Source organism: Hylaeus anthracinus, unplaced genomic scaffold (assembly GCF_026225885.1).
Source record: "Hylaeus anthracinus isolate JK02 unplaced genomic scaffold, UHH_iyHylAnth1.0_haploid 3, whole genome shotgun sequence".
Taxonomy (NCBI): Eukaryota; Metazoa; Arthropoda; class Insecta; order Hymenoptera; family Colletidae; genus Hylaeus; species Hylaeus anthracinus.
The window spans coordinates 10,938,705-10,959,471 of record NW_026535284.1 but is presented as its reverse complement, the minus strand read 5'-3'; the positions used below and the strand labels follow the sequence as shown (position 1 = coordinate 10,959,471).

At 39.6% G+C, this 20,767-nt stretch overlaps 3 protein-coding genes across 3 annotated transcripts in view; 1 reads left to right on the top strand and 2 right to left on the bottom strand.

The window, feature by feature from the left end:
- The window catches only part of LOC128893433 (papilin), a 107,595-nt gene extending 105,413 nt beyond the window's left edge, over positions 1–2,182 (top strand). Inside the window, exons 34-37 of the mRNA XM_054154346.1 lie at positions 64–582; positions 935–1,090; positions 1,166–1,279; positions 1,497–2,182. Coding sequence (XP_054010321.1) covers positions 64–582; positions 935–1,090; positions 1,166–1,279; positions 1,497–1,699 — 992 coding nt within the window. The 3' untranslated portion in view covers positions 1,700–2,182. The remainder of the gene's footprint in view (positions 1–63; positions 583–934; positions 1,091–1,165; positions 1,280–1,496) is intronic.
- Positions 2,183–2,192: 10 nt separating this feature from the next.
- Positions 2,193–11,716, bottom strand: LOC128893762 (potassium/sodium hyperpolarization-activated cyclic nucleotide-gated channel 2-like). The gene is made up of 7 exons (XM_054154969.1): positions 8,674–11,716; positions 8,048–8,269; positions 7,724–7,970; positions 7,153–7,597; positions 6,862–7,053; positions 6,506–6,729; positions 2,193–6,286 (listed from the first exon to the last, which is right to left on the bottom strand). The coding sequence occupies exons 1-7, from the start codon at positions 8,907–8,909 to the stop codon at positions 6,017–6,019; spliced, it is 1,836 nt and encodes a 611-aa protein (XP_054010944.1). The 5' UTR covers positions 8,910–11,716; the 3' UTR covers positions 2,193–6,016.
- Positions 11,717–11,735: 19 nt separating this feature from the next.
- On the bottom strand, positions 11,736–14,773 carry LOC128893450 (two pore potassium channel protein sup-9). Its single transcript, XM_054154386.1, has 5 exons — positions 14,004–14,773; positions 13,457–13,612; positions 12,703–13,046; positions 12,473–12,591; positions 11,736–12,146 (listed from the first exon to the last, which is right to left on the bottom strand). Exons 1-5 carry the CDS (start codon positions 14,128–14,130, stop codon positions 11,885–11,887), a joined length of 1,008 nt encoding a protein of 335 aa, XP_054010361.1. The 5' UTR covers positions 14,131–14,773; the 3' UTR covers positions 11,736–11,884.
- Positions 14,774–20,767: the final 5,994 nt, after the last annotated feature.

The window sequence follows — 20,767 nt, the reverse complement described above, 5'->3', positions numbered from 1 at the left end:
TAAACATTTAGCGTTGGTGACGGTGTGTTCGTATCTGTGCATGTTCTCTTGCATCCTGTGTAGAACCGCATGAACTGTCCGCTGCCATAATCGGGGAGACCAATACGTACCTGACGGTGACTATGAACTCGCCCATAGCCATCCATTGCTACGCAATGGGCTGGCCAAGGCCATTCGTCACCTGGTGGCGAGGCGATCGCATGCTGCCGTTGGCCTCGGAAATCTATGAGCAGGACACCGATTATACTCTGGTGATACGCAGGGTGACACTGCCTACTCTTGGGGTCTACACTTGCCAAGCCTTCAACGCCATTGGCAAACCAGCGTCCTGGTCGGTGACCTTGCAAGCGATAGGCCCTGTTCACAATGTCAGACCTGAGCACGAACCATTTACGAAATATCTGGTCCTACCTCCTAAAAGACCGACTGTAGAGAAACCTCAGTATCCGTATAGACCTAACAGAACGCAGACTTCAGATAACCAAACCTATGCTCCACTTTACACTTCCAGACAACCTCATATCCCTACTGTATCCCCAATTGCAACCACCACTCAGGAGCCTGGTGGCGCTAGGTTTAGAGGTGAGGGTGCACGAATAATTGCTTTCTTGACGATCCAATTGCAATGGTAATCTTTGTTTTTAATTATTCGTATTCCAAAAGAACATTGCAATTGGACCTAAATCTTCAAATTGCGTCTTCGACTATGAATGTTTTCATCTTGTTTTGCATTGCTGTGCTTCATTAGGTACTTTATATGCATGTTGATTGTATTGTAAAATTAATAGGAAGAATTGTTTACAGTGTCGAATGGACAGGTAGGTGCATGTGATATTGTTTTACATTGCATGCTTGATTTTTCATTTAATTTTTCTTTTTGCTTCCTCTGATTCTACGTGTTGGTAAATTTGATAAAATAGTCATTTTCTCACAGTACCTGTCAGTGTCAACATATCGGTGGGACAGAATCAGTTCCCAGAAGGAAGCGACGTCAGCATTGCTTGCAACGTCGATGGCTATCCCACTCCTCGAGTAGCGTGGTACAAGGATAACGAATTGATTCATCCCATCAATCGAATTCAGATCACTGGTATGTACCACAATCAACGAAATTCTATCTCCTAAACTTATCGAAATATTGACGTGAGTTAAATTCTATTTTCAGACGTGAACAGACTGGTGATCAGCGACGCAAATAAAGAGGATTCTGGTCGATATCGCTGCGAAGCAAGCAACGAGTACTCCTCAGACGCTGCCAACGTGGATATACAAGTTGCCGGTGAGCTATTAACCACTTATTTGTTCCTTCCTGAATTATTCACTAACTATATCAATGGTATCTTGCAACGTAAACAAAAATGATTCAACTTGAAATACATTCTACGGTACACCAGACACAGACAGTACAATCAACCCGGAAATCACACGTCCAATTTCGTTCAAGTACTCCAAAACAAATTCCCAATTTCTAACGAACCAAGTTTTCTTCTTTTCAGGAATCTTCATCCACCCGAACTGCCAGGACAACTCGTTCTTCGCGAAGTGTGACCTGATCGTGAAAGCCAGATACTGCACGCACAAGTATTACGCGAAGTTCTGTTGTAGATCATGTACAGAAGCTGGCCAGTTGCCCTCCAGGGGACCACACCTGAGCAATTCCAAGAGGAGGCGAAGGCACATCCTAAAGGCGCTCGTCTAAAACGCCAAAAAACGATGCTTTGGTATTTCAGGTGTGCCCTGATACGCGTGTCGCGATCAGCCAATCACGATCAGGGGGGGAGAGGGGTTAACATCGTCTTAATCGAGGGTGGACACGAACGAAAACGACGACGGGCGAGAGATGACGTGGGCATCGAGCCCAACATCTCAAGCGCGCCGCATAATCGACGTTAATTCACTGCCAAAGCCTTAGAACGTCTATACATAGGTATCTTAATATATTAAGCAACAGCGAGACGGAGGGACGCTGAGACCCGGGACGCGAGATTTTAACGTCGCTGTCCCTTTCGAACGTCGTCATCCATGTATATACGATCTGACGCTGAATCCTAGTCGATCGAAGCCATATTAGGCGGGTTAATTACTGTTCTTCGGGTGACGGGAACCTCAAAAGGTACTCGGTATATTTTCTTTTGTCCTGTTAGGTCACTTCAGGAGGCTCTGCGTACTATTATTCGAATGGGCTTTTAATTTGTCTGAAAGTTCTGAGTACTATGTTTCGATTATATTTCAATACGAAAAGGCAAAGATTTTTATAAGGTACAAACAGTAGTGTCTTCAGTTATCATAAGTACGCATAGACTCACGAAATGACCTAACCATCAACGTTGACCGTTTTGCTGTCCGTCATCAGCACCTGCGTTCTCCGAACCCCAAATCACAGGACACAAATTTTTAACTGTGACCCGATCCTTCGCCTAATCTTAGCATCCCCATCCAAACTTGTACTCTCATTTCTACTTTCGTAACAGCAATCCACGTGGAGAGTTTCGAACGTTTACATTAGACATTTATGGAAGTTCTGAGAGCGCAGGCGTCGGTGCATAATCAGCGGCCTACTCGACAACGCGACCAATTTTTTCTCGTGGATCGCGATGCGAGCGACTGCGTAGCTTTGCAAAACAGGCCAGATTCTGCACGAATGCTAAGGTAGTAGCTCTCGATCGTTCAGCGATCCTAACCGAGTACATCGCGTCGCGCGATTAAACGGAGAAGAACGAGCGACAGGGAGGAGTAAACTTGTACCTATTTGTATGAAGCATATACGCACGTTACGTTGTACAATATAAATAGTTTGTTACGCAATATGCCATTTATATACTCTATGATACTGTTATCACTTATTCCTTATCGATACTCGGATGTATTGCCATAGCATGTACCGTCGCCAAATAGTTCTCGATCGCGATCAAACGACGTGAATCGCAAAGGTGCAACGTCGCCGCTAATTCTGGCTTTGTTCGCGAAAAATACTCTACTTCGACTATATCGACTTCGGTTGCATCTTTGCACGATTGTTCGCCGGCGCTGCACCGAACGCGTGCAGTTGCGTTCTCGATGCCGTACGATCAGTTCTCGTAGCGCTGATACCGCGTCATATGCGCATATTAACGTGTTGCATTTATATATTTGTTCCTGAACATTTTAATCGTAATGTTAACTACGTACTGTTACTATGTATACTGTATCATCTATCGTGAAACCACGACGCCCAGGGGATGAGGACACAGGTTCAGTCAAAGACCTTCGAGAGACTCGGAACTTATTTTAAATTTAGAAAATTGTAAGCTCTTGGTTTCAATTCTAAGAAGAAAGTTTTTCAGTTTAGGAGTCCGTGAATCTTTAAGCGTTTGCGTCGAATTTATAAATTTGGAAAGTTCATATCAATGCATACTCGAGTGACTTCAATGCATGGTGAACAATGCACCGTTGTCGAACTGTGTATTCGAAGCAGAAAACTCTACATTTAAATTTTATTCCCATTTGTTGTTGAGTATTTAACTATCTATGTTGGTCTGCCTGTTATTTTACAATATCCAAGGTGTTAATTAAAAAAATGGCGGACCTGTGTACCCCAACCTCCAGGCGTCGCAGAAATATCAGTAGCTCGTAGCGTATCAGGATTCCGAAGGGAAAGGTACCAAAAGCATTTAATAATATATCATAAGCGTAAGTTAAACACGAAAGAATCCACGGAACCGTAGGGAAGGACTACTCTTCGTTCATCTTATCGTTTTCAGTCACAGTAAATGACAGTGCCTTATTAGACGCCCTTCGAAAGTGTCGGGGAAAGAGTGCTAAATATAAATTTACATACAGATACTGTTTAGTGTAAATACAAGCGTAGTATAAAACGAACGATCTGATGTTCACGAAAAATCGTAGCGACATTTTGAACTTAAACTATCTCGAGGCTAAACTGACGGATTCCTCCGATTTATCCTCCAACATCCCCTAAAACTCGAATTCCTCCGAAATATAATTTTCCCGCCATTCTTATCCATGTACATTCAAACGCGTCGCACTGTTTTAATCGTAGATAATTTAGAAGCAGTCGAGAACCGAGACAATCGCGGAAAAAATTAAAAAAACGATGATGCATATCAACGAAGAAATTGAAACGTGTAACCTGTTCGTGTTATGATTTCTTCGCTTAGGCTCGGGGGAATCGTGCGGAAAAAGTATACTGAAAGATATTGAGTACTCTTCTCCTCCGTACTCCTCTAGATCTGACCAAATTAGATTATTTACTCGATTGTAACGGATATGTTGTAAAACGTAGCGACACGACTATCTAGTAAATGTATAAATAGTTTACATAGTTTAGATATCCTATTGATCGCATATCAGGCGTAGAGGAACAAGTATCGTCGTTTATCGTTGGACGATGTTGATTTTTAAGGGAACGAATGGTACGCGGTAAAAGAAAACAAAACGAAACATCATTTCAGTAGACTCTCTCTATTCTATAGTAAATAATTTATATTTCTATACCGTGTGATTTAAGTCTGTACAATGCCCTGCATCCACTTACTATTACATTAGAGATGTATATAATTCTCACTATTACGTACTAATTGTTAACGACATATCTTATATCGGGGCACCGAAACCTCCTCGTAGGGACTCCATTGTCCGTAGAAGCGATCGTGACCGTTCGTTCGTTAGTTTTAGTCGTCACCTTCCGGGAATCCGTTGTGTTTGCAAGGAAAGTTCGTTTTAAAACATCGTATAGATAGACTTTTAAAGCAATGGTAATTTAAGCAGCTGTCTAAGTACTGTAAATTCATTTTCTGAGAATATGGAGGCAGGCTCTTGTAACCTTTGATAGTGAGATAGTTGTACATACAACTTTCAATATATAATATGATAAATAGATAGAGTGGTGTAGAGTAGATTACTTTTACACATGTGGAGGCATTGGTTTGAATGATGCACGACTGATTGCTGCGTTATTTTTTAACGTTAAAGAGCAAAGTAGAAAGTTAAAGAGATTTATTGGGAAGAGGAAATTTATCTGTTCCTACTTTTGAGAATTGAAGCTTGAAATTTGAAACTATAGTAAGTAGCGTAGAATGCTTAGCCTAACCTTTAGTTTTCAATCTCAGTTCAGGAAGCACAGGCCTCAATCAATCACAATTAAAATATAATTTAAATTCTATGTGTCACTGCTTTTTTATTCGAATATTTAGAAAATCGTGGATTGTTGCTCGGCATAGGCATAGTAAGTAGGAATTGTGAAATGTTCAGTTTTCTTCGATTCCCGTAGGGTAAGACTCGATAAGAATGTGGAACACACCTCGCGTACAATTGACAACTTTTCCCCTGATGCTTTTCGTAGCCTTTTGTATTTTTGGACGATAGTTCGACACCGCCTCCTCTAGGGTCCCTAGATAAATTCCCAGACGGGTCTTCCAGGAGTAAATGTTCACGATCATCGCTACGGACACCGACAAAGGTTCAAGCGTTTCGCGAGAAAGAGAATTGCCAAAAAAAAAAAAAAAAAGAGAATGGAAAATAAATTAATCACTTATTCGTGTCTCCAGTGTATTATCTATACGTGCATAGTTCATCGCAACAGTGCTAAAGATTTTAGTGAGTGTATTTGTAACTTGTAAGTATCTTAGGTAACGATTAATATAATATAATATATATATATAATTATAAAATAAAGGTAGACATAAAGGAATGTCACTATACAAACAATGTATGGACAATAATAATATATAAGATCCTTAAATATATGGTTGAACGATCAGCATTATTATTCTTTGGTCAGGAAGGTACTACAGATAGCATCCACTATGTTTATTGACTTTTTAATTCTGACGAAACTCGCGAGAGTTAATAATTCGAAGATGAAGAAGACCTAATATGATTTAAACCTAGTAAATTATTCTTCTAACTTTATTTTTATCATATTACACTGAGAAAATATGATTGAATTAATGAATTACATCAATGAATTAATAACGATAGTAACTCATGAATTATTTTCAGTATCCTATTCCAAGAATTAGAGCATTCCATCGTCGTGAAAGGAGTCACGCATGAGGTGACGTTTATGTTGCTCCTCGATGAGTACAGCCCTCTCGATTCTGTCCGTCGCGATACTCTCGATGTTTGCAAAGAGTTCGGTGTGCACAGCGATGCATTTTCGAAAATCTCTGCGATCCAGACGGTACACCTCGCACACCTCGATCGCGATTACGCTCGCCACTCTTCTCTGATCGGGGACCAACAGGGCCACCTCGCCGAAATGGGCGCCATCTTCCAAGTGACAAATCTGTGGATCATATTTGAAGATTTCAGAAATGTTTATAAAGGATAAATCAAAATCAAGCACCTGTCGCACGAATTATAATATATAATTCGTGGTGTACATCCAAAACTTTAAGTCACTGTCAACCGATCCACCTTGATGTGAATCGAAGTTCAATATTCTGGTACAATGATTCCCAGAGATTCGACTTGAAAGCTTACTTAAAAACGACGGATTAATTACCTCCTTTCCAGTGGGCGTCAAAACAGCGACAGTACCAGCAGACAGGAAGAACATGCAGTCACCCTGTGCCCCAGCTTTCACGATCACGTCGTTAGGCAGGTACAGCTCGAACTTCAGATTCTTCACAATCATTCGCAGAATGTGCTTTGGTAGGTTCTTAAAAATGGCCACGTTTTCGACCAAACGATGACTCGACTGGAGCGCGATTTCCTGACGCAGTGCCTCTACAACACCATGAAATTTAAAAAATAAAAATAAAAATAATGTCAAGCTCATGTACAAATGAAAGGATTATGATCTTCTAGTCTCTTTTGTTCGAAACTCCAAGATAAAAGACAAGAATCGATCTGCGTCACCTGATAGGTTCGACAGGAGCCACTTCTCGCGGAAGTAGCTATTCCTGAAACGATATTGGTAATAAGCGAGGAGTCGATTCTTCATGTGCAGTGGCAGTTGCTTCTGCCTCGTGTAAGCTTTCAGTTGGTTCATGATCTCTTGAAATTTTGATGTAGACGCCTTTGTTCCTGCTTTTATCTGAATGATCATCACTGAAACAGGTTGAACACTGATCTCTCTAGTCCTATTTAATTATCCTTATCCCAACTGTTTTATTCCATAACAAATAATTTTTAGAAGAAGGGACTCACCTATGATGAAACACTCGAGTACTCTGCCCATCACCATAAGAGTGCTGCTCAGCAGAAGGTGTCCATCTGTTCTTGGCACGTACAAGCCATAACCACTGGCTGATAGCTTTTCGATTACTATGAAAAGCGAGTGCTGGAACCTAAACGGTATACTGTTGCTATCTAATCCTGTCATCCAACATTCTACGCATTCCTGTAAATAAAGAATATCATTATTAACATCAGTATGGCTCAAAACAGATGATACGTTATTTATCGATCGCTTACCTCTGGCGAGGAATTTTGAAAATGGAGGATCAAGACTGGTATCAAGTAGCACAGACACGAAGACCAGAACATTAGGAAGAAACCCAACATGAGAGTGGTTAACATTTGGTAGTAGAAATGTATTATCTCGAGGTACTGAAATGTTATAAGTTTTATGAAATACTTTGTCGATGGATTGTTAAATTGTTCAGAGCAAACATTTATTCTCAAATTATTACAAAAGGAAAGTATGAAGTATTCTTAGGAGAAGGGAGATTTATTAGGTTTGAAAATGTAGAATTCTCAAGGGAAATTAATTTCCCGCAAAACTGAAGCGACGAGAGTCCAATGAAGATTGATCGACAATTTCAAAATGCGTTTTCACCGTAAATAATTCGAAAATTCTGTAGTTGACATAGATGTAACGTGTCAGCTTCAGAAGAGGCAGAAGATTGATCAGGACGACGACGTAACTCGATTCCTTCCCAGGTTTCCTTCGCCATGGGAGTGTTATGTGGTCCCATGGCAGGGAAGAAAGGATATCCGCTATCAGGAAGGTTCGCAGGTAGTGTCTAACCGAAAATATTAAAATAGACATTTGTTCCAATTGCAGTAAAAAAATGATTTGTGATAATGAAACACGAGATACTTTAAGATCTTTGATAGTTGCATTTCAACGCTTCTGTGCTTCTCATCGTAGTACCCAGTGATACAGTTGCAAACTATGTCCAACCAGCAGAACGTGTAAATAAATAAATTGTATTTGTCCAAACGGACGCGGTCGTGGCACATGACGATGAAGCAGACCATGAAGGGGATCGATATGAAGGAGATCAAGTATATCGCAGCCATGAACAGATCCCAGGAGAATCTAGTAAATTGTTTGAAATATTACAAGAGTTTGTTGAATTTATCAACGTCTATAACTTATCCTGTTCCTCACGTTTGTTTAATAATAAATAACTTTAATAATAAATTTTCTTATAGGTATTCTACTCGTTTTGTATCCTTTCCGCGTTTTTTTATATTTTATTTGCGCTTCAAATCAAATTTAGTGGTAATATTTTATTAAAATCCGAGGTTGGATAAAATATTTGTCCAACCAAACTGCCAGCGACAAATAGATCATAGAACATCCAACAAGCTAGCATAATAGATCCGAACATTCCTTTCATTGTTTTATCTACTCAGTTAGCTAAATATACGTTACGAGGAAACGGTAGCTTACATCATGCGCGTAAATATAGAATTCATGTTCGCGCGGGAATCGAATACCTAAAGAGACTAAAGGGGTGAATGATCCACGAGTATTTGAGAGCAGCGTGCCTCCTGCTCTCAACGGACACGGCAGCCAGGCTGTCTAAGAATATTTTCGATCTTGGCGAGTTTTCACTGATCTTGAACAGATTCGTCAACACTCTATTAAACGTGTGATCCTTTATGCTTATCTTGGAGTCGAGGTGGTGAAAATCTTCCCGATTCTTAGGTAATCCACACACGTGTTCTTTCATGATTCAAATTTCCTTGGTTCTTTAACCTTGATTCAATGATTCGTGGAAACCAAACTTAAAAATTGAAATCGTTACAAGAAACTTGAAGGTATTATAGTTTTGGTAGTATAATAAGAACTCTTCTTGGTACCTTGAAGTATGCTTTTATCTTTCTGTTCTTCGTGTCGTATTCTTTAAATTAAAATTACGAATGTCCAACATGTTTTGAAATTATGCGTGAAGTTAGCAAATTCGTGATCGATTAGATTGATTAGACAGGGTGGAAATAAATGTAGAGCAGAAAATAGTGAACTGTCGTTTATTAAAAAACTCTCGACGATAAAAAATATACCCAATCGCGTCCCATCGTTGCAATTCAATGATCGTGTATCAACTAGGGTACAAGTATACAAACGGGTGCGTTCTATTACTTGTATTTACAGTGCATACCGTGACAATTGGCTCGTTGACATTTTTTTCGGAGGATAAACGTGGACCATTTGTGCGTGTGTCGCGTGATTGACAAATTAGTTAACTTCGATTGAGACAAATAAATGTCGATATTGAGCTAAAATTTTGAACGAAACGAAATAGGTCTGCTAACCCTCTAACTTGTTCTCAGTCAGTATGATTCAAAGATTATCGCACTGTGCAGAAGCGCGTTAAAGTGATCGAAGTATTAAAACATCATGCTTTACCTAAATTTGAAATTTTTTGGATTTTCTTTAAGCTCGGAATAATTAAAGACAAGAGCGTGAATTTTTTCGTAAATGTTTAGATCTTTAAATTGAAATAATTTCTACAAATTGTAGATTCTGTGATCCTCTGTTGAAAGATTCAAAATTGAATTCGTTGGAGGGTTGATAAGCGCTAGAGAATGGTTTGCGTTAAAAAAATGACTACCCCAGTTAATTTATCATCAACTATCAGTCTTCCCGGATATTCTTGTTTGTTGTTCGATATTTATCCTCTAATTGGTTAAAAAAATACGACCTTCTAATGTTTGTTCTCCGTTGTTTGCTTACCATAAAAATTGGTGTCGTCTGAGCAGCGTTCTTTTGCTACAAAATGGCGCTAATCCCTAGGATCGACGTCCCTAATCGATCGACGATTACACAAATATTTTTCACGGCGTTACGATGACTTTCGTGTTACGTCTACTGATACAAACATCGAATTGTATATGTTTAACAATCACTCTATCGAGGCCAGGCTATTGTTGTATGTATATTCCATATATACGTATAAATAATTAGTGCGAGACCCTCTGAATCTCGTACCAATTCGATCTTCACGGGATTGCTTCGTTCTTCACAGAAATTAGATCGAAAATTCTATTGTTATTTTGCTTTAAAATTTGTTGTTAACTAATACATTGTGATGTATGTAATGTTCAATGTTTAGTTGAATATTCGTAGCTTGAATGTGCAGCCAAGCTCAATTTTTGTTTTTGATGACAGAAACTGAATTAAACAATGAATAAATGAAATGTATTTTGTAAGCATTTATAAATTTTATCCAAGATAAAATTAGAAATATTCTGATTCGATATAATGATTTAAAGAAAGATAGAAAGTAGTATAAGAAATATATTTTATTAATAGTTTGCACATCTATCGTCCATTTATATAAATCATAAATACACAGTGTCCAACAAGTTCGATAAGACAATCACAATTGAAAAAAAAAAGACAGTAAAATTCATAGATGAGCGAATAAATATCGCGAACAATCACATTGTTAATTTCCAAATTAAAAGAACAAACAACAGAAGAAACAAATATTATTTCAAGTAGCTCTATCGTATTTTTACTTGAAATCAATTTTGAACAATGTTTTGAATCTTTTAACGTACTTGCAACAAAATAATCCTGTAAATCACGAATGCAATCCCAGTTTTTGAACAAATTCGACTACGGTCTGCGGTACAACAATTATCCTAGAACTTTGTCAACGCTAGACTCGTAACGCAGCAGCACTCCAAATTCACCTAAGCGCGTCGAAACAGCCGGTACTTGGAACGATATGAAATGTACGAAATCGTTACAAAATCGCCTACAAACTCGCTCTATGAAATATTCTCTCGGCATCTGGTTCTACGCATATTAGTTCTTATATTACAACGTGGATTAAGTAACTTGTGCTTCAACGGCGACCCTAAAATCGCCCCCATCGTAACCAGAGATAATCAGAATTTTAATCTAGATAAAATGTTTCGAATAACGAGTAAAACATTAACTACTTTTGCTCTGTTACATGTTCGATAAAAAATCAAATTTAGTTAAGATGTAGAACAGCCTTGTTAGTTGAGCCTTGCCTTTAACCTTATTTAATAGAGTGCCTGTATATATGTTTTATCTCTATTTATTAAATAAAGATAAAAATAAAATTGTATCATATTGAACTGAATACCTGTCAGGTCGGATATATTTTCAGAATAAAATATTGATCACCTCTGGTTGATAAGGAGCTCGAGTTTCTTTCAAAATACGTCTTCGAAAATCAACGAACGTGCGCGAACGTGTCCTTGAGCGCTTCAAGGTAAATCCTAAGAACACAGTTACGGATACCAGTCCCGCGAATTACTCCGCAAAAATCTGTACGAGTCATTGTGAACTCCTTTTGTTTTTACTTGCTTCCTCGGGGGCAGTATTACGAGGAGATAGAAAGATCAGTCCTGGAAAGAGTTGTATCTCAAGTTTGAAACTTTAACGGACAATTCTACATGCAAAAATAAAACGAAAATAAAGAATGATAAATTTACGTTTGAGGCTTCATCACTCTTCACTTTCGTCTTTTTTTAGTATACAGAATCACCCCTCAAAATTCTAGACAGAATTCTATTTCTTTTAATCCTGAACTGATCTACCATTCTACCTACTGTAGACCCTTAGCGCTTCCGTTTCGAGCCGATTTTACACGTCGATGCCGAGCAGCTCCCTGCTGTCGGCCCTCGACAGTCGACGACGTAAACTGCGACGACGAAACTCCTTCCATCAGACGGATGCGCGTTTCACGCGAAGGCTGGCGGAGGTCGGTGGCCTGTAGCCTTGGTATCCTTGGTCCAGTAATTCGGAATTAGCTGGTCTCAGGCACGTGCACGAGCACACGCTCACGCAGTCGTCCGTGTCGTGGACTATGGGTATGTGACCCGCCAATAGCTTTCCATTAACGGCGACCACCTCCCCATCCAAGGTCAAAACATGATGAGAAGCTGGCTGAAGCTCGTTGTCCTCGCGACGAGCGTCCCCTGTGTTCCTGTTTATAGACAATACTGAATTAGCGAGACTTATCGCTAATTAGGGTTTGTCGATGAAAATTAGACCAAACACGGACAATTAAAGATAGTGCGAATGCAATTGTACACCGATACATGGCCGTCACCGCTTTGAAGTTCAGTGATCGAGCACATGCACGAATATGTAATCCTTATCCGTTGTATGCAGATATGCATTATCATATAAAGTATTACGGACTCGTGGGGATAGAGGCTGGTGTTAGAATCACATTTTCGATATGACCTACATTTAGGTGTATATCATAAGGTGTATACATAACGTTGAATCGAGAGAACGTGTACTTACATTGTCATGAAACGAAGCACAAGCAAGTTTATGCTGGCAGCAACGACGGCCAGGCCGAATAGAATGAAGACTAAACTTAAGGCCACGTATCCTGGTTTATTGGAAAGAGCATGATCATTCTGCAACATTATAATATAATATAGAAAGTAGTTTAAAATGAAGTTGAGACTGAAAAGAACAAATTAACAAGGAATTTCTATCGAATGATTACTCCATGGATCTAAGCTTACCTGAAGAGCGACGTAATCGCCAAAACCTATGGTGGTGAGCGTTACAAAGCAGTAATAGAAGCTATCGAAGTAGCTCCAGCCCTCGTAACGCGAAAACACGGCAGCTCCAGTTGTGATGATTATGCTCGAAAGCATACCCGTCGCAAGCATGAGATTCATCTCTGTCGCCTCCGTTTTGTTGCATCTCATATACGTTTTGGCACGCTTGATGACGACTGATGCAAACTTGTTCAAACGTTCACCGATGCTCTGGAACATCACCAGACCCAAGGGGATGCCCACCATGGCGTACGCCATGCAAAACGCTTTGCCACCTATGGTGACTGGCGTCGAGTGTCCATAGCCTCGAATGATAGTGGAAAGTAGTATGAAATTGTTTGAACAATTATATAGCATTGGTTGTGTTTCGTTCTTTGACACCCCAATTTAAACGTGTATTAGGCATTCTTGGATCGATTAAGGTCAAGAATAAAATTAAACTCTGATAAACTCAATTTTTATGAGCTACAAAAGCCAACGCGTTTTCCATTTATAGCAGCCCTTTTACATGGCAACGCTATCATCAGCTTTAAATTCCAAGGTCATGCACCTATATCGATTCAGCGCGGTATATTTAAATTTCGCAACAAATACTATTTCTTACTTTTTAATATACATGTATTTGCCTGCATGATATTAATCGTAACAATTTCTCTCTTCTTCTGAATGACGCTTTAAATTAATAATACAATGGGAATTAAAGTATGCAGCTTACCTATCATAGCAAGTACAAGCGTCGCGAAATAGAAGGCACCCGCGAATTTCCATTGTGGACCCGCCTTGTGTGGTTTGTTCTCTATTATGACGATCTCCAGCATTCTGTAATCCTCCTGCGTGATGTTGTACTTCTTCATCATGCTCCGACGAACCTCTGAAACACCGTACACGTAAACAATACCTCACCTAAAATTCAGACACCCCTCAATCAATTATACTTCATTTTCCAAACACCAGAAAAATGAAGGGTACCCTGTTTTTAAAGAAAGAGGTTTTAGTACTTTGTTATTGCAAGCTCAAGCCTCTTTCGAGAAACCCTTTATAAACAGAGTTCCTCTTCATCCCTTCTCCCATCAACTCAAAACAAAATTGCTTCACCGACGAAAACATCCCCCATAAATTTTAGTTCATCTGACATTTCAAATTTTAACTCTCCTCGGACGAACAACAAATGAAAACTTGCTCCACATCCACCCACTACTCGAAACACATTCCCAAGTACAAAACATCGCCCATACCCAATCCACAGAGGTAATTAAACTCACCCGAGAGGAACTCCCAACGCTTCCTCTCTGTGTTCGACTCGAGCGCGTCGAACACCGCAGCCCCGATCAACAAATACGTGAACGTGCACACCACCAGGGACAGGGTCCTGACATTCTGCCTCTTCATCTTCTCGGTTTGACGTTCCGGGGGAGCGTCGCCACGTCGAGACCCGTGGAACTCGTTGCAAACAGTCGGCTCGGCGTTCCTACGCGTTTGGGGTCGTGGTCTAATCCGCCTTCGCCTCACTCATGCCTCTGGCAGACGAAACAGGGCCGAAAATACGGCGACATTTTCCTCGACGGACACGACGCTATCGTTCCCCTCGCGACATGTTCGCAGGAACGTCCGTGGTAAACGTCGAGACGCGTGCACGATCCTCTGAAGGCCAGCACCCACCACGCTTCGACGCTCCTCTCGACGCGACGGGTTCGAGTATTGATCGGCCGCGGTCGCTGGGATAAACTCCATGGAAATGTGGGCTCTGGCAGTAACCAAACCAGCTAGCGGTAACATGGCTTGCTAAATCGATGGTTTATCCTGTGGGGTGAAACGTGACGTGGTCCTGGGAGAAGTGTATAGATGGGAGAACGAAGGAAGTAGAAGTAGATGAGGGACGTACGTGGTCAGACACGAGACTGAGACTTTGTGAGGCTCGGTAAGGGAGTGAAAAGAATTCTTACGTAGGTAGAAAGTTTCTAATGAAACATAGTTATTCGAGTAAAAAAAATCAGGAAGGAATATTTTTTGTAGAGTTGTAGAGTTGAATATTTCAAATTTATTTCGGAACTTGACGAAATATCGAAATGAACTACATCTGTAATGGTGAGAAATAAAAAATATACTTTCTCTAAATCCTTCATTCAATCGTATACGTAATCGTATGATAATTCATTGAGGGCTCTGGATCCTGTAGCAGTGGACGTTCATTCCATCAGTAGTATAGGCCAGTGCCTGGTCAGACATGACCAGAGCAGACTCGTAAATGATTTTATGTTATAAAACGATATAAATAATTGAACGAAGGACCTAAAAAAAGTGAAGATTTATTGATCTTTAACTGATATAAATGTAATTTATTTCAAAACTTCATATTGAAGTATTGAGGTCCAACATAAACCACATCTACACTCATAAGAAGATAAACGATGAACTTCAATAATTTCCAATCCCACTAATAACTTCGTATTCCTTATTCAACAACGTATCATTAAGTTTTTTATTCCCAACAAAGCAAGAAAGACACGCCTCAGTAGTATAGGCCGGTAACTGATCAGACGTTTCACTGGCGTATTCGACCTGATAAAGGGAAGTGTACAGCTAGCGACGAATGGTAACTCAGAGGGTGGTTTACCGACCGTGGTGGTCTTCGAGTACCCTTTGACCCTTCCAGATGTTACTTCCAACAAACTTGCTAGTCGACAGAGTTTCGAATTAACTTCATGCACTGCTGCCCTTAATGGAGTTGCCTTTGTCGTCGTGTTCCCGTTTCGTAGGCAACATACGATGTTCAACTTGCAAGACCGCGACGAGGCTTGTTAAACTTCACTTTATTCGTTGCGTGGGAGGCCCAATTGTGTTTACTTTGGTTATTACCAGACTCTTTGATTCATTTGATTGTATAAATTAGTAAAATCAAGACAAAAATCAAGTAAAAAAGTCGAAGAACGCGATAATTTATGAGACTGTGCTACTAGTCTCTTTTAATTTGTATCGTCCACAAACATACCATTTAAAATTCTGATTTTTAACAAAATATTCAGACGTTCGTCACAGTTTAATAAAACGCGCAACGTCCACGCGTTTCTCACTTTTATGGCAGTTTCAAGTCTGGGCTTGGACGAGGCAAGGACGAGCCGTCCCTTAGGGGGCCTGGAACAGAATGTCCAATTTCGCGATAACTAATCTTTTATACGTCGTTAACCGTCTTTACACGTCACGGAAAACTACGTACCCGAAGAATACGAACACGAGTCACGATATTTTAAGCCCGACTCCACCTTGCGGATACTTCAAAAATCCGTTTTTACACGTCCCTTTATCGGAAAAGTTGAACCAGGACTCCTTTTATACAAGGAACGACGAGGAATTTGCTTGAACGAACAGAAATACGAAGGAAACGATAAAGGTGTCGCAAGCCCGAGGCCACGTAGGTGTTCCCAGGAGCTGGAAAGTTAACGATTCGAAACAATCCCTTTCCATGGCATTGATTTGACAGCGACACCAGTTTCTGACAGATCAAACGAAAATAAAAATACGATTGCTTCTGACATACTTATTAATACCTCGCAGAACAAGGGAAAATTGAATTTTTCTATTACAATTATTCGTTGAGTTTTACAATGGGTATCCGTAATTGTAGTTCAGAATGAGAAGTATCAATTAGAATTCAGTGAAGCAGGGATTAGAGTGGCCCAAGATTTTAATGATGAAAAGTTTGGAGCTGGGCGTGAATGGTAGAATGGAAAACTGACTTGGGATGCAAATATTCAGTCAGAGGTTTAAATTACATTGCGTCGTGCTACTGTTAATATTTCTGCCAGATGAACTTGTTATTTAATTAAGAAATCTCCTTCCCTAAAGTCTGTAGCCTCCCTGGCAAATACTCCTACAGAAATCCTGTTAAATTACTTTTTATTGTCCTAATGCCAATATTTCTTCTAGATAAACGTGCCATTTAACCCAGCAATCCTATCTTTCTATCTATCTTATCTATTCTCATCTATCTCCTTCCTAAAAATCTATATCCCTTCAGTAAATACACCCTCGGAATGTTAAATTACTTTTCATCGTGGCAACGCCAATATTACTTTTAGGTGAACTTGTTGTTTAATCTTCTTTGTTTCGCGAAGGATCTATTCGAGTTCAAACAACTGTTCCCCTTCCCGAAAATCCGTAGCCCCTGATTTAATATCGAAGGCTGCAAGTTGTTGGAGCAGAAGGTTTTTTCCTCCCTGTCTGCAAGACGTTAAGTTACCTTGAGACGTTCTTTCGCTACCTAACTCGAGCCATCGACAAAAACCTAAAGCGTATACCCTAATTGCGCACCTCGAACGGAATTCCATTAAGCCGCGACATTTCATTAAAATCTTTTGAGAACAGAATTAAAAATATTTTACTTCGCACATTTACAAAGTTACAAATTTATAAGTACAACAAGATTTCGTATAAATTTCTAAATATCTCACGCTATTAGACTTGGGTTTACCTTGCTAAAACTAAGGTTTTGATAGGTGCAAGAATCAGACTCGCGACGAAAGAATTGGGTTATACGGGGATTGGTTATGCAGAAAAGCTGAGAGATGGGATTCTATGGAAAAAGTGGAAGTCCATGTAGGGCAGGTCAAGGAAAGGGAATTGCAAGTGAAAAGCCACGAAAAGGGATTGGGAGTATCTGAAGGAAAACAGGCGAGGTTTCAGGGAGTCGAGCGTGGTCTCCTAATTTATGGTTGTCGATGCCGCGGTAGTCTGGCCGTATGGAAACTGTCGAATTTGATGTATCGCTCGACACTCGATCTTTTTCATTTTTACCGCAACGTTATTCGCAGCGAGGAAAAAAATGAAATTCTCTTCGTTCCTATATGAGTTCAATTTTATTCAAAATTTTGAAAAATACTACAAAAAACGCTTAAGTTCTACACTCTGATTTGAGTCTGTAACAGTCAAATCAGAGTCTGTAAGCAAGGTCACGAGCATCCGTACACCTCGAGCTATTAATTCCTCCACGTGGCGCAGCAAAACACGATTCTCTGTTCGAGGACGTTTTCGACTCGAAATTGCGAGGATCTGTTCCTGTGGGAGTTGTCTCGTCGACACCACTCGTAGGAAACAGTGCGTCGCTATCGTTCGACTATCTGCATGCAGATACCTTCCTAGGTAGACGAGCTTATTTGAACGGCCGTGTCGATAACGAGCGCTGACCTATATTGCTAATAACGGACGCCGCGAGGCAAAGCGGGCGAGGAAATTACCGTGGGGTTTCGTCAATCGTTATAGCTGTCACCTTATTTGTCAGGAATATTGCACTCGAAACCATGCGTCAGAATTCGCCTTGAATTGCGATAAGCCTCGAACAATCCGTCCTCTTGGACGCGCTTCACGTCATCTTGCTTTTCGTTGTCCACTCTCGCGTGCCAACGTAGCTTCTTTCTCACCTTTGTTAATTGAAATAAATAACGGGAAACGTAGGGAATTCACCTCGATCAGATTACTAATTGGGATAATTAAAATTCGTCGGGTACGGTAAGGTCTACCGGGGAAATCGATATTCGATTAGTCGATGCGTATGGAAGAAGACTTTTGCTGGATTGTATTTTTAGACTTGACGGATAGGTGTGTATACTGGGTGATCAATGAATGATCAACTGAATTAGTGTTCGGAGTAATTCAGAAATTATAATTTTAGTATTTATGCTTTTTTAATAGTAGCATTACTGCAAATTCTATAACTCCAAATTTGTTATTTTTATATTTTTTATTTGTAAAATGAATTTTCCTATAAAATTCTCTCATAAGAGTTGGTCATTCTAATGAAAGGATTTAAATTGATCTTAAAAATCTTTGAAAAATTGGCTTACGCTGTGATAAATTTTTAGAGTTCTCTGCAGTAGCGACGGAAGTAATTAGGGTGATCTAGTTATATTGTTCACCCGGTACGCTCATATAGGATATAGTTGGCGATGATGCTCAACTAGGTGAAGGCTATTTTACGACATTGTTTACTTTATGTATCGAAACTTTAATAACTCTGATAAGATTTAAAATAGATCGCGATGAATATAATTAAATTTTGTTGAACTTGAAACATAATCGAACTAATTGATTCGATAGACAGATACAAAGAAAAGAAATAATATATATGAAAAGAAATGCGTGCTTAGTAACTGGTGAGAAAATCCATACGTCAAAAATGTTTTTTAACCACTCACAATTACACAAACTACGTAAAACTTCAGCTCGTATTGAATCCAGAAAAAATCAAGGCCACACATGCTAAAAGTGCGACGCATATGTACGTCAGTCTATCAGGAAGTTTGCGCATGAAATTTTCACTCGTCACCGTCCTGCTTTTGAAAAATTTCCACGGCAGCCTCGCTCAAAGCTTCCAGCTTAAACCAATTCTCGAATTTCCAAAACTTGGAAACTTCAAAGAAGTCCAACCTTCTGAGCGAAATGTTTCCAAAATCGTTCCATCCGTTCAAGGATTTATCACCAAGGATCCATTTCAATCATACAAAAAATCCTTCGATTCAAAAACGACAATGTCAAGCACCGAAGGTGGAAAGGAGCTTCAATAAATCGTCAAATAAGAAAAATTTAATTAATTTTCCGTGCAATGGCGGGTACTATAAGGATTTTTAAAGAAAACGTGACAGTCTGTTGCAGCATGAGAAGTTGCGAGGAAATAAATATCGTCTCAAAGGAAACGTGTCCTCGAATCAGGAGCTGACGAACGCCGGAAATAGGAAGAAATTCTTCACATAGAATTCTTTCGAGAAATATACGTTGAACGTTCGATTTACGAATCAATTGCAAAAGAGAGAACGCGTTCCAAGAAAATGAAATGCGACTCCTACTCGTTCGATGAATATTAAACACGCAGTTGAATGTACACGAATTTTCTCGTGTCTCTTATCACGTTCGATGTTTTCAGATAGCCACATTTACAATGTTTAATTCATTAGAATGGCAAAGGGTCACCTAGTCTATTTTTTCCATAAACAAGAATCAATTATCCGTACTTGAGAAAATTTTCACACCTTAACAAAGCATAAATGATTACATATATAACATTCAAAAAGTTATATATTTTAAAAACTTATCAAAGATTAAATAATTGTTAAATGTGAAGTGTGTAGCTTCACAAACAAAGCACACTCCTCAAAGACGATCGATAAGGAACGTTGCTTCTCCAATCAGATGTAATTGCATCGTGCACGAGCAATCTCAAAACAGAAAATACACACAGACTTTATTTACCAAAACAGCGAGCTAATTAAGAAGTAGCCACTTACCAGACTGCGGTCGTCACGTTGTAATTTAGGTGTCGGCTTACGATCCCATTCCATCGCTGGTGCGACGATGGTAAAACGCTGCGAGTCCGCGACACTTACAAAACATTCTCCGCGTAATTAAATGAGAGGGTATAATTGCAATCGTTGGTTAACGACGTTCCTGTGTCGCACTCCTGTCATTACGCTTGCTTTTCCGCCGCCTAACGGTCTTGGAAGCTCGAACAATGCCTGTGCTTTATTACACGACGCGGAAAATAAAGTACAAGGTGACGTTCTTTCCGAGTTCTTCGTTTTTTTACGGGGGCTGCACCCTCGTTTATAATTGAAATTATTCCGGGTAGTAATTGGACTCTGCTCTGATTTCACCTTGTTTTAGTATGTTTGAGACTAAATCTGTTGGGGATATTGCAAGATATATAAAAATAGTGCGATTAGTAGTTAAAGGTAGTCAGTTAAGGGGGTAGTCTTGTCTGGAGCATCAATTTTTAGGGATGCACAATCGCCGATGTACATATTTAATGCATTTTATCGTTTCAGATTATTATAACAATGTTTTTCGAGAAAGTAATATTTTCGAACATGACAAGTTGAGAATAAAATTTAAATAAGTATTCGCGAGATATTTTTCTATATTTTAATATCTATCGATTGGACCAACTAAATATTAATCACTAACAATATTCATAAACACATTTAGAACATTTCGAAAATTACCGTTTGTCCCGCTGTACCGCTGAAATATCACACTGTGA